A 12,695-nucleotide genomic window follows, 5' to 3' on the forward strand; every position below is an offset into this window, starting at 1 on the left:
GACCACCCACAACACACAAACGCACCACGTTCCCTTCAAGAAATGCTTTTGAAAAAACAAAAGGAAAAAAGATAAAACAGAATAGACAACCCGGCGGCGCCGCGATGCAGCGAGAGCAGCCGGGCATGCCGCCTCCTCTGGGTACGCACGTGCTTCACCAACCACCACTGCCTGCCTACCCCCACCGCGCATTACACCGTGCACGCGTAAGCACACCCATTGGGGGGGGGGGCTGACCGGCGGCTTGGGTGGGAAGGGAGAGGAGGGCAGCAGCAGCGCGGGGGTGGGCAGGAGGCGCCGGGGCGTGGGCGGGGCAAACCGAAGCCCACGAAGGAGGTGCAATTGTGGGACGCCATCGTGGCCGCCGCCGCCAAACAGCAGAGGCGCAGTCAGCACCAGCAGCACCACCAGCAGCACACGAGGCCAAAGCTGCTGCGACCGGGCGAGCGTCCTGCATCCGCCCCCGCCCGCCAACAGCCCCTCAAGCCCACCACCGCCACGTCCCCGGGTACCACGCTGCTGCCGCCGCCGTCGTCGTCTGTGGCCAGCCCGGCGCCGTGGGCACATTGGACAGCGCGCCCGCGTGCAGGGGATGCCCAACCATCGCCACCATCGCCACCGGCGGCAGCGGCGGCGGCGCCCGTCGCAGTGGCATCGCCAGCTCCGCCCAAATCCGGCAAGGCGGCCACAGCGGTCACGACCACGACGGCCACGACGGCCACGACGGCTACGACGAGGTCGAAGGGAGCGGGAGGAGCGCCGCGCAAGGCCAAGCACCACCACCATCCGCAGCAGCAGCAGCAGCGGCAGCAGAACACGAATTGGGCGAGCAACCAGCGGCACATAGCATTCCGCGGGAAGGAGCGCGAGACGCCCAAGCCGACCAAGCCCTCCAAGCTCAAGCGCGTCATCCTGCTCGAGCGCGCCAAGGCCGACGCCCTCCTCCAGCCCCCGCCACCGCCCACGCCCGCCCAGCCCGGCACGCCCCCGCCCGGCGACGAGGCCGAGGCCGAGGGGCAGGAGCAGGAGCAGGAGGATATCCACGCAACGCACGAGGCGCACGGCCGAGACGAGCCGTGCTTCCCCGTGCCTGGCCTGCCATCACAGATCGACCACCACCACGGCGACGGCGACGAAGCCGCCGCCGGTGAAAAGACTCGAGAGGCGTATGGAGATGCCGGCGCTCGTGGCGGTGGTGGTGGTGGCAGCTTCACAGACACAGAGGTGGCGCCTCTCGCCCCGCCAGCTGCCGCTCCCGCGGAGATCGACCACTACGACTACGACTCCCCGCCTCCTTCGCCGCCGCCGGGAGCAGCCGAAGTGCAGAGCATCGACGCCACGTACGTCCGGCCTTTCTCTTCCTCGCGCGCGCTATCTCACCGTTTACTGGTAATGGCCTCTGCCCTGGCTCGGCTCGGCTTGGCTGTCCTGTGCGTTTCTTTGTTGCGCGCGCGTGCGAGCTGGCAGGTACTGCAAGCAGGTCATCAGCGTGGAGCTCAACCAGGTCATGCGGCAGCTCCTCCAGGAGCTCACCCGCTTCCAGGAGCGCGCCCGGACCAAGAACCCTGACAAGGTGCGTCCGAACCGCGGACCTTTCCTCTCTGTGCACACGCCTTACTCGCCCCCCCCCACTCGCCCCAGGCGCGCTCGAACAAGAAGCGGTACGTGTGCGGGCTGCGGGAGGTGCTGCGGAGCGTGGAGAGGAGGAAGGCCCGGTGCGTGGTGGTGACGCCCAACATCGAACGCATCTCGTCGCCTGAGGGCGGGCTGTTCGAGGCCGTGGAGGCCATCGTGCGCACCAGCCAACAGCACCGCATCATCGTCATCTTCGCCATGACCCGCACCTCGCTCGGCAAGGCCATCTCTAAGCGCCTCAAGATCGCCGCCCTCGCCATCCTCGACCCTTCCGGTGCGGGAACCCCCCCCCCCCATCCGGGCACACATGCGGTGTGCGGTGTGTTCTCACCCCGAGGCCCGGTGGCAGGTGCGGAGGAGTACTACAAGCAGGCGCTGGCGCTGGCCCACAAGGGCCGACTAGACTACCGGAGGATGCACAAGCGAAAATCGCAGCAGCATCAGCAGCAGCAGCATCAGCAGCAGCATCAGCAGCACAACATTCCCAAGCCGCTGCCGCCACCGTCAGGGCAGCCATCCAAGGCTGGCCAGCCACAGCCGCCGCTCGAGGAGGTGCTGCCGCAGCTCATCCAGCAGGTCATCAACGAGCGCCTGCGAACGGAACTGCTCATCGACGACGCCACATAAGGCGAGAAAGAGCGAGAGAAAGAGAGAGAGAGGCTGGCGCAGGCCTGCAGGTTTGTCTGTCCGTGTGTCGTCGTCTTCCGTTTTGTACAAAAGTGTGGTGGGTCCTCCCACAATGGGCGGGCGATCCAACCAACGCCCTTTTGGCGGCGGTGGTGAAGTGGGTGTGGGTGGGTATGTGCGCACGCAGCAGCTGCAAGGCGCGATCACTCGAGCTTGTAGGAGTCGGTGCGCCTCCGCCGGACCACCTTCTTCTCCCTCGCGGTGGTGGTCTCCTCCTCGGACCTGCCGTCGTTGCTGGCCTCCTCGTCATCGTCCTCGTCCTCAACGTTGTCGTCGTCTCGGTCACTGTCCTCGTCGTCTCGATCCAGCTCTACACGCACGCACGCACGCACGCACCAGCGCACCCCCCCCCGAGCATGTAGAGATGCAAAAGTTACTTAGCGAGAGGGACGACGTTCCACACAACACGTGCGCGGCGTTCTTATCAGGTGCGCGCGGTTGGGTGGAGCGGTGGCGAGGAGGCCGTACTGGCGGCGGCGGCGCTGCTGCCAAGTCCGTTGGCCTGGAGGGCGGTCGTGGAGGAGAGGGAGAACACGCGGTGCTTGTTGGAGAAGTGGGGCTTCTTCTGCGACACCGCCCCACGTCGCGACAGGTAGCTGCTCCACCCTATAATATATATGTATATATTTGTGCACGTTAGACCAACCACACCACCCGCAGCCCATCGCCAGAAAGTGGCGAGAGTGGCGAGAGTGGTGGGTGGGTGCTTTGGGCGGGGAGGAGTGCGTGCCAGAGAGTACGTTGCCGCGGGAGTGGGTGTCCTCGAGGTAGGACGTCTCGAGGGCGTAGATCTGCTGCTCCAGCGTCACCAGGTTCCGTTCCATGGCTTCCCGCCTCTCCACCAGCTCTCGCGCACGCGCTCGCGCGCCCTCGGTCGCCTCGGAGGCCGGCCCCCCGCCCCCCGCTACTGGGGCACTGCCAGCACTCTTCTTGCGTGGTCGCTTTTGGGCCGCCTGCTGCTCCGTGCTTTTGGTCAACGACGAGGAAGAACGCTTCCTGCCTGGCCCGGCGGCGTGCACGAGTCCTCGTCCATCCTCTACGGTGGCCTCCATCTGTACTCTTTCCTTCCCATTTTCTCTTGCGTCGCTCTTTTTTCTTTAACGGTCGACTTTCCTCGTGATTTTCCTGCACCTTTTTGACGGCCTTTTCAGGATTGCAAGGAATTTACCCCCCCCCGGCACAAAGGTTACGCGGCCAACAGACAGATCAGTCTTTTCTCGCCCGCATCCTGCTCACAAGCCACGCCCCTGCTTCGCTTACTCATGTGTACGTCCTCCCTCCTTGCAAACTTCTTCTCATTTTCTGCGGCTGAGTGGCAATTTTCGCATTTTTTTTTGTCATTTGCACAAAATTAGCGGACGACGAGAAATCGGGTGATGAGGCCCTCAGCTTCGACGACAGCAGCGAAGAAGAAGATTTGGAGGACGAGCCCGATCACTACGAAAATGACGGCTTCGTGGTAGAGGACGTGGACGACGAGGAGGCCAGTGAACAACGGCGCAGACGCCGTCGACGCGAGCGGGAGAGGGAGAGGGGCACTGAAGAGCTCGATCTCGTGCTCGAAGATGAAGTGGGCGAAGGAGGGGAGGCAGAAGGAAGAGGTGAGGGAGGAGGTGATCACGAGGGGGGCGATGAGGAGCGTCGCAAGAAGCGTAAGAGGCGGCCCACCCGCGAGGAGCTCGATGAAGACGACCTCATGCTCATCGCTGAAAACACGGGCGAGTCCCTCCCTGCCAAATCGAGTAGCGACAAATTCAAGCGCCTCAAGAAGAATCGCGATGAGCTGGGCCTCGGCATGGACTTTGACGACCGGCACGGCTCCGCGGAGGGCGAGCGCCTGGACGAGGCCACCCTCGAGAAAGACCTCTTTGGCGACGGTACCGCCTCTCCCACTTTTCAACCCCCTTTGCTGCTGCTGCCGCCGCTGCCACCACTCGGCTGGCGCCTCTCTCTCCTCGGTCCACGCGCACTGCCCGCTCGCTTTCTTGCCCTGTGTTCTCGTCGCTCAGACCGCCCACGTAACGTGTTCACTGCTTGTGCACAACGCCGTTGATGCTCACGCTGGTGGTGGCTGGTGGTGAGCAGACGAAGAGGACGACCAGGACCAGCCGCCGCAGGACCAGCGTCCGGCGCCGGAAGAGGATTTCGACTCGGAGGAGGAGGAGTTGGACGACTTCATCGTCTATGGACCCGACGAAGAGCAGGAGCGGCGAAAGGCCCGCAAGGAGCGCCGCCACGCCGGCACGATGGGCATTTCCCAGAGCCAGCTCGACGAGGCCGCTTCCATCTTCGGCGGCGACATGAGCGAATTCCTACAAAACCAGCTCGACGAAGAGGACTATGACGTACGCGCCGCCGCCGCCTCTTTGCCATCAGCAAGTGATCGCTCATCACATTCTCACAACCCCCCCCCCTTGGTCGTGTCGTGTCGTGTCGTGTCGTGCGCTGCATTTAGTACGAGGGAGATGAGGAGCGCCCACGAAGACAGAAGGCGGAGGCGTCGTCGGAGGATGTGCTGGAACAGATCAAGCAGCAGTACGAGCCCAGCCTTCTCGCCGAGAAGTTCATCACCACCGAGGACGAGCGCATCCGCCGCACCGACATTCCCGAACGCCTTCAGGTGACCCTTCCTTCCCTCTCCCCTCCTCCTCCCTCCTCCGCACCGCATCTCCCGCGATCTTCTTTTGCGCAGAGCACTCAACTCTTCTTTCCTTTCCTTTCCCTTTCCTTTTTCCCTTTCCGCTCTCGCCCACGCAGTTGCGTTTCCCGGGGCTGGAGCTGCCGCCCGTGGAGCGCGAGATCCTGGGTCGGGAGGCCGAATGGATCTTCAGTCGAGTATTCCAGCACCGGCCGGGCCTGGACACCCACCAGCACGCCATGGTGACGCGCATCATGCAGGTCCTCGAGTTCATCCGCAAGCAGAACTACGAGGTCCCCTTCATCGCGCACTACCGCAAGGACTACTGGCGCTGCCCGCAGCTCTCGCCCGCGGACCTGTGGCTCATCTACGAATGGGACGAAAAGTTCATCCACATCCTCACCAAGAAGGCCAATCTCCGCGCCATGTACATGGCCATCGGTACGCGCCCCTGCTCAAGCAACACAGCGCAAACGCAACACAAGGAGATGGCCTGCTGCTCGCTCACAATTTCCTCTGCGCCTTTCTTTCGGCAGAGGGCCTCGAGGAGGAGTACTACGGGGAGCTCATCGAGTCGTGCGACACGGACCAGGACGTCAAGGACCTGCACGACCACTTCCAGCTGCACTACCACGAGGCCATCGAGCAGGTCTCAACGTCGCGCTACAAGCGACCCGTCAAGAGGGACTTTTACACCGTGTGCAAGAAGACCGGCCTCGTCGAATTCGCCAACAAGGTACGTCCCCTCCCCCCCTTCCAAAATCATCGCATCATGGCTGGTCGTCGTGCGCCCGTGTCTGACCACCACCCTGCTCCCCCCACTGCCGTGTTGTGCGCGCGCGTTGTGAACGACAACACCACCAACACCAACAACAGAGCTTCGGGCTGACGGCGAAGCAGTTTGGCGACAACCTCATGGACTCAGTTCTCACGCACACGCCGGCCAACCCGGAACCTGATCCAGAGACGCTGGCCGCCGAGTTCATGAACTCGCCGGAGAACCGGGAGTTCGTCGATGTCGAGTCGGTGCTCAAGGCCTCGCGCTACGTCCTCGCCCGCGAGATTGCCTACGACCCGCACGTGCGCACGTCGCTGCGCTCCACCTTCTACGACCACGTCGAGGTCTCCACCTTCCCCACCCCCAAGGGCCGCAAGGAGATCGATCGGCTCCACGAATACTTTGTACGCAAGATCATCCCCCATCTTGTCAAACCCACGCCAACCTCTCTCTTCTCTCTTTCTCTCTCTCTCTCGGGAGAGCTCACTCAAGTCCCCACCTCACCTCATCCTCGTTGTTGGCGAACAGAATGTGAAACGTCTGGAGAAGAAGCCGATCTGGGCCTTCAAGGACTCGGCCCAGTTCCTGCAGATCGTGAAGGCCGAGAAGGAGGGCTACATCACCGCCACCATTTCCATCCCCAACGAGGCCGACTTCCTGCAGGAAATGGAACAGCTTTACCTCTCCGATGGTACGCCTCCTACCACCCCTCTCCTACCCCCACAAACTGCTCTTGCGCGTGGAGTGGCTGACATGTCACCCGCACAATCGGCCCACGACCAACGACCAACGACACGCGCACAGGCTACAGCCTCAACGCACAGAAGTGGAACGAGCAGAGGCGCCTGGTGCTCAAGGAGGCCCTGACGGCCAACCTCTACCCGCTCTTCAGGACGGAGCTGCGGGCCAAGATGACCCAGGAGGCCCTCGACCACGTCCTCGCCCGGAGCACCGCCAACCTCCGACGCGAGCTCATGCGCGGCCCCTTCAAGCCCATCTCGTCCTCCTCGCGGTCGGACTACTACGGTATCTCGATTTCTATTAACCCATTTATTATTATTATTATTATGTATCGCCCACACCCTCGGGGCCTCACACCACACCGGTCGGTGTTCTTCTGTTCTTCCGGCGCGCGTGCAGACGACGAGGACGATCGCATGGAGCGGCTGGTGGGCAACACCAAGGTGATGGGCTGCGTGTGGGGTCAGGGCGAAGCACCCACCATCTGCATCGTGGTCGACCGCGACGGCCAGCCGCTCGAGCTCCTCAAGCTCAACTTCATCAACATGCGGTCGGACGAACGTACATGCCTCTCCATCTCACGACCGCACTCAGGGCCAAGCACGCGCTGATCCTCTCCATCGCCCCTTTTCTCGTTGCCTGGGTGGTGTTGCGTGTGTTGCGTGGTCGTTTTGCAGATGCGCCTGAGTTGGACAGGAGGAGGAAGGAGCAGGAGCTGGACCAGCTGAGGGATTTCATATCCGACCACACGCCGCACGCCATCGTGGTGGGCGCGGGTCCGAACGAGATCGACTCGCGGCGGTTCTTCGAGGAGCTCACCCGGGCGGCGACGACCGTGGAGGCGCGGAAGGACCTGCGCCACCGCATCCACGTCACCTACGCCGATTCGCGCATCGCCAAGATCTACAAGAACTCCTCCCGCTCCCAGAAGGAGTTCCCCGACTACGCGCCCCTCGCCAGGGAGGCGGTGTGCCTGGCGCGCTTCCTCCAGAATCCGCTCATCGAGTACTGCGGCCTCACCCTCGACGGCGCCGAGGAAGTCCTCTGCCTCCCTTTCCACCCGCAGCAGGAGCTGGTGACGCCACCCACCCCCACCCACCGCTCACACCTCCTCAAGGAGGTTTACCCCTCCACTCAACTCAACTCCACTCTCTCTTCATCCAGGTCCCGAAGGAACTGCTGCACCAGCACCTGATGCGCACCTTCATCGACGTCGTGAACGAGGTGGGGGTTGACATCAACCACGCCGTGCAGCACAAGTTCGCCGCCGGCCCGCTGCAGTTCACCGCGGGTCTCGGGCCGCGTAAGGCGCAGGCCCTCCTGCAAGCCCTCGAGCGCAAGGTCCCCACCCCATACTGCCCTACCCTCCACAAACGTTGCTGCTGCTGTCTGCTGCTGCTGCTTACGGTGGACGGTGCGCGTATGATGGATGGGGTGGGGTGGTTTGTTCAGGGAGGGCTCGTGTCGTCGAGAGAAGAGATCGACGCCGCGCTCCAGACCTTCAGCACGCCCTCGGGCAATCCCGACGACGAGGATCGCATGTCGGTGGTGTACACCAACTGCGCGGGCTTCCTGCGAGTCTGCAACAAGTACTTCCTGCGTGACCACCGCGACATCATCGGTACGTGGCGGTCGCGCCCTCTCCGCGCCAAACCCTCCCACAGCCCCTTGGCCCCAGGGGCAGGAATTAAGAATTAAGATATAATGATGATGCTGACTGGGGGGCGGGGCGGGGCCATTGCCATTCGGCAGATCCGTTGGACGACACCCGCATCCATCCGGACGACTACGGGTTTGCTCGCAAGATGGCGGCCGACGCGCTGGACGAGGAGGAAGACGAAGGCAGCTCGCAGGTGGAGGCCATCATCCGCCGCCCACAGAAGCTGGAGGACATCGGTACATATCCCTCCACCCAGCACTCGCGGCATTTTGCTAGATGGGCACACGACACACACAACACACGCACACGCACACCACAAAGAATGACTGAACACCGCGTGATTGTGATTGTGGTGTTGTGGTGTGTCATCGTGCATCGATGGTCTTCTGCAGATCTCGAGTCGTTCGCGGAGGAGTGGGAGAGGTCGGGCAAGGGCAAGAAGGCGGTGGCGCTGCAGGACATCCGGCGGGAACTGGGCGACCCCTACGCCGACCCGCGCGATTCCTACCGGGACCTGACGCCCGACCAGCTCTTCTACCTCCTCACGGGCGAGACCGAGACCACCCTCAGGGCGGGCCAGTTGGTGCACGCCAAGGTGTTCCGCGTGAGCCGCGACATCGTCTTCTGTCGCCTCGACAACGGCCTCTTCGGGTCCATCCGCCTCCTCGACCTCACCGACTCGGCTGTACAGTCGCCCGACGACGTCGTCGTCCCTGGTTCGCCTTCCTTGGCCCCCCTCGGGTGTTGTGTGTGTGTGTGTGTGTGTGGGCATTTGGACGCTCTACTCACCCATACCACCCATACCCCCCCCGTCCCACCCACCCACCAATCATGGGCGGTGTGTGATGCAACGTGCGTGTCGTGTGTGTGTGTGTGTGTGTGTGTGTGTGTGTGTGTGTGTGTGTGTGTGTGTAGGGCAATACCTGGCGTGTCGGGTGTTGTCCGTGGACAAGGAGAAGTTCAGCGTTGCGCTGGCGTCGTCGCACAGCAAGCTCAACGACCCGACCCTGGGCGACCACTACGGCAAGCTGGACCCCTACCTCCTCGAGAAGGAGGCCGAGCAGACCGAACTACCCCGCGACCTCGCCGCCATCCAACGCAAAAAGGCCGCCGCAGCCGCTGCCGGTTCGTCTCCCCCCCCCGCGGGTTCCGCCCAGGCGTGTTTGTTGTGTAGTGACCGACCGTTGGTCGTGTGCCGTGTGCTGCCGTGGCCAGGTGGTGCCCAGCGGAGGGCGCCGGCGCGAAAGAAGCCGCAGAGAACGATCACGCACCCGCTCTTCCGGAGCTGCTCGTGGCGCGAGGCCGAGGACCTCCTGCGTGACAAGGAGCCCGGTGCCGATGCGATCATCATCCGGCCCTCTTCACAGGGCTCCAACCACCTCAACATTTCCTGGAAGCTCACCGACACCGTTTGCATCCACACCGGTACGCCCGCCCTAGTATCCGACGACCGACCGACCGACCATGTGTGTCGTGTCCACCTCCCTCTTCGACCAACGCTTCAGCCAGCTCCAGTTAGCTCACCTGGTCACCTCGTCGTGTGTTATATGCGTTGCGTGTCTCCCGCGCAGACGTGGTGGAGCGGAGCAGCAAGAAGTGGGAGGTGGAGAAGCAGGTGTACGAGGACATGGACGAGCTCATCTACCGATTCATCGAGCCCATGACCGAGTTCGGACGGGAGATGCAGAACTACCGCCTGTACCGAGCCGAGGGGCGCGACAGCATCGAGCAGCGCCTCCGGCAGGATCGCGAGACCAACCCCGCGCGCATCCCCTACTACGTCATTCCTTCGCCCGACCAATCCCGCCGCTTCACCATCGCCTACTGGCACCAGAAGCCGCGCTTCGAGGTACCCCCTACACACTACCTACCACCCACACCCGCCGCGCCGCCTCTCCTGCTCTCCACCCGTGACGCACAAACGATCCTGACCCACTTGGTGGTGGTGGTCGTGGTGGTGGTGGGCTGGTGGGCTGGTGGGCTGGTGGGCTGGTGTCTCGTGATGATGGCAGAGTGTCGCTGTGACGCACGAGGGCTACCGATACCGCGGGCATCACTTCAAGAACCCGGAGAAGCTGATCGCCTACTTCAAGGCCAACTTCAAGAATCCCCGCCCCTCGCGTGGTACGGGCGACCCCCCCAAGAAAAAGAGTATTAAATACCCGCCTCCCTCGCCGCTCACCGAAGCATTCCGCTCCTGCTGCTGCTGCTGCTGTAGCTGCTCCCGGTGCAGTCAAGGACGCGGCGCGGGAAACACACGGGCCGGCCATCCACCCGACACGACTGGCCAGCATCGCGCCGCACCACCACCAGCAGCCCCCACCGCCCATGGTCCCCTCGCCCTGGGGCCAGTGGGGCGCCCACTAATGGGTCCGGGACAACCCCCTTGTTGTGTTGTACATGCATGCCCACACCAACTGCCAAAGAAAGGCGGGAGAAAAAGAGGAAGCTGGAAGCTGGTTGGCCGTACCGGGGGCTACAAAACCCAAACATGCGCGGCTGCTGTTGATTCATTCACTCGTCCGAAGACGAGGAAAAGTCGGGGAGGTCGAGGGCAATGGACACTTCCCGCTCGTCGTCTGAGTCGTCGTCGGTCCAGTCTGACTCATCCTCCTCTTCGTCGTTGTCCTGGTCTTGGCTGCCTGGCCGCCGCAAGGCCCCTGGCGGAGGCGGCAGGTCTCGGGGCAGGTCCAGCAGCGGATCCGGCAGATCGTCCACCACGTAAGCGCCCACGCCCACATCGGCCTCGTCGCGCACCGGCGGAGCTTGCTTCTTCGGAGACCGGTGAGCCAGACTCGGCAGAGCAACAGCGGATGGGGGCAGACCCGAAAGAGCGATCGGCGTTGCCTTGGGTTTTGGTTGGTGGGGTGGGTGGGGTTGGTTGGTTGGTTGGTGGGGTGGGAGGGAGGAGAGCCTACCTCGGGTGTCGACGCCATAGCAGGCTCTTCGGGTTTGGCCGCTTCGGCAACTGGCGGGTCCTTCCTGGCCCTGTCGGTTACAGAGGCGGCGGTGGCGGCGGGGTCCTCCTTCTTCTTGTTCTTCGTCATGCGACCGGCTTTGGTCGAGGCTGCGGCCTTACGGCGGCGGCCACCGGCCGTGGAGGAGCTGCCCTTTCGCTGCTGTCCTTCCTCTTCCTTGGCCGCAGTCTCTCGCTTTTGTTCATCGGCGGCCGCCGTTTCCTTCTCTGTGGCATTTCCCTGGTCCAATGTCTGTCGTTTGTACATCTGGTGGCGGCGGCGGTGCACGCGCCCGACGGGAAAACGGTGAGCCATCATCGCCTCCACACGTGCGACTCAAACGATCACCGCCACCAGCCGCCGCCGCCAGCAGCAGCAGGAGGGAGGAGGCTCGTACTGCTTCGGCACCGGATACATCGAGATTGCCGTAGAGTCGGGTTGCTTCCCCCCGCTCCTCTTCAGTGACGGGCGCATCATCTGTGGTGGTGGTGGTGGTGGTGGTGGTGGTGGTGGTGGTGGTGGTGGTGGTGGTGGTGGTGGTGGTGGGATAGAATTCGGGTCACCCACGCACATGTCACGCACCCACGTTACGCGCGCGCGTGTGAGCCGGACCCTTCTCGCCGGGCAGGGAGAAGGGGCGACACGTACCCAACATGTCGAGATGTCGCAGTCTGCTGAGCACGAACAATCTACACGACACACACGACACACGACACAGACATTGGGGGGGGACCCACGACGTCAGTGGCTGTGGCGGTGGCGGTGGTGGCGCGAGGAGCAACGGCAACAGTGGGGGGCAGCAGCAGCAGCAGCAGAGGGGGGGGGTGAGGGTACCGGTAGTCGCGGTACTGCTTGAGGGTGCCGCCGTTGAGGTAGTTGGGGCAGGCCTGGTTGCCCAGCATGGAGAGGAAGCGCAGGCGAGGCACGGCCTCGGCCAGCCGGTCAACGAAGGTCGGCAGCAGCCCGATGGCGTTCCGGTTCACCCAGAGCGTCTGCAGGCGACCCAGCGGCGGGAACCGCACCTGGTGCGTGAGGCGGTTTCCGTCCAGCACCAGCGTCTCCAGCGCGCCAAGCCCGCGCAAGAACGACACCTCCCTGCATGCATGCATGCACGTGCGGCGGCGGCGGCGGCGGCGGCGGCCTTAGCATTTAGCCCATTTGGCATTTATCACTTATCGTCACCGCCGCCGCCACCATCACCACTGAGAGGGAGTTGAGAGCCCAGGGGCGGTCTGGGCACGTGCACACCACTGCCCGCACCACATTGCCCGCACGCCACGTGTGCGCACACGACCACCCGCAGTGGCGGTGGCGGCGGCGGCGGCTTTTATTGGGGAGGGGCACCACCGGGAAGAGGGTGGAGCGGAAGGGAAGGGGGGGGGTACGTGAGGCGGTTGTTGGAGAGGTCGAGGTCGATGAGGGTGGCGGCATATTTGGCCAGCACGGAGGGCGCCACCTCCTCCAGGTCCCGGTACGCCAGGGACAGGCGCGTGTTGCTGCTGCTGCTGCTCATCTGCTGTTGTGTTCCCTCTCTCTCTCGCGGCGGTGGTGTTTGTGCTGTGCGCTCAGGAGGAAAAGGGCAACGAAATGTCTTTTTTT

At 63.6% G+C, this 12,695-nt stretch overlaps 3 protein-coding genes across 3 annotated transcripts; 2 read left to right on the forward strand and 1 right to left on the reverse strand.

The window, feature by feature from the left end:
* Positions 1-104: 104 nt before the first annotated feature.
* Positions 105-2,262, forward strand: ACA1_144370 (uncharacterized protein; the record flags this gene model as incomplete). The annotated part of the gene is made up of 6 exons (XM_004353522.1): positions 105-141; positions 257-508; positions 590-1,340; positions 1,468-1,573; positions 1,642-1,909; positions 1,985-2,262. 6 exons carry the CDS (start codon positions 105-107, stop codon positions 2,260-2,262), a joined length of 1,692 nt encoding a protein of 563 aa, XP_004353574.1.
* A 1,756-nt stretch (positions 2,263-4,018) lies between these two features.
* Positions 4,019-10,506, forward strand: ACA1_144380 (S1 RNA binding domain containing protein; the record flags this gene model as incomplete). The annotated part of the gene is made up of 19 exons (XM_004353523.1): positions 4,019-4,199; positions 4,408-4,667; positions 4,778-4,942; positions 5,080-5,401; positions 5,497-5,696; positions 5,837-6,142; positions 6,267-6,429; positions 6,543-6,764; positions 6,879-7,040; positions 7,157-7,554; positions 7,644-7,820; positions 7,932-8,100; positions 8,232-8,375; positions 8,532-8,855; positions 9,055-9,264; positions 9,355-9,564; positions 9,711-9,988; positions 10,152-10,263; positions 10,373-10,506. 19 exons carry the CDS (start codon positions 4,019-4,021, stop codon positions 10,504-10,506), a joined length of 4,137 nt encoding a protein of 1,378 aa, XP_004353575.1.
* A 147-nt stretch (positions 10,507-10,653) lies between these two features.
* ACA1_144390 (leucine rich repeat domain containing protein) lies at positions 10,654-12,609 on the reverse strand (the record flags this gene model as incomplete). The annotated part of the gene is made up of 6 exons (XM_004353524.1): positions 10,654-10,911; positions 11,058-11,363; positions 11,494-11,573; positions 11,745-11,785; positions 11,931-12,191; positions 12,482-12,609. 6 exons carry the CDS (start codon positions 12,607-12,609, stop codon positions 10,654-10,656), a joined length of 1,074 nt encoding a protein of 357 aa, XP_004353576.1.
* Between the last annotated feature and the right edge of the window lie 86 nt (positions 12,610-12,695).

The sequence above is a fragment of the Acanthamoeba castellanii genome (assembly GCF_000313135.1).
Source record: "Acanthamoeba castellanii str. Neff unplaced genomic scaffold scf7180000084709, whole genome shotgun sequence".
Classification (NCBI taxonomy): domain Eukaryota; phylum Discosea; order Longamoebia; family Acanthamoebidae; genus Acanthamoeba; species Acanthamoeba castellanii.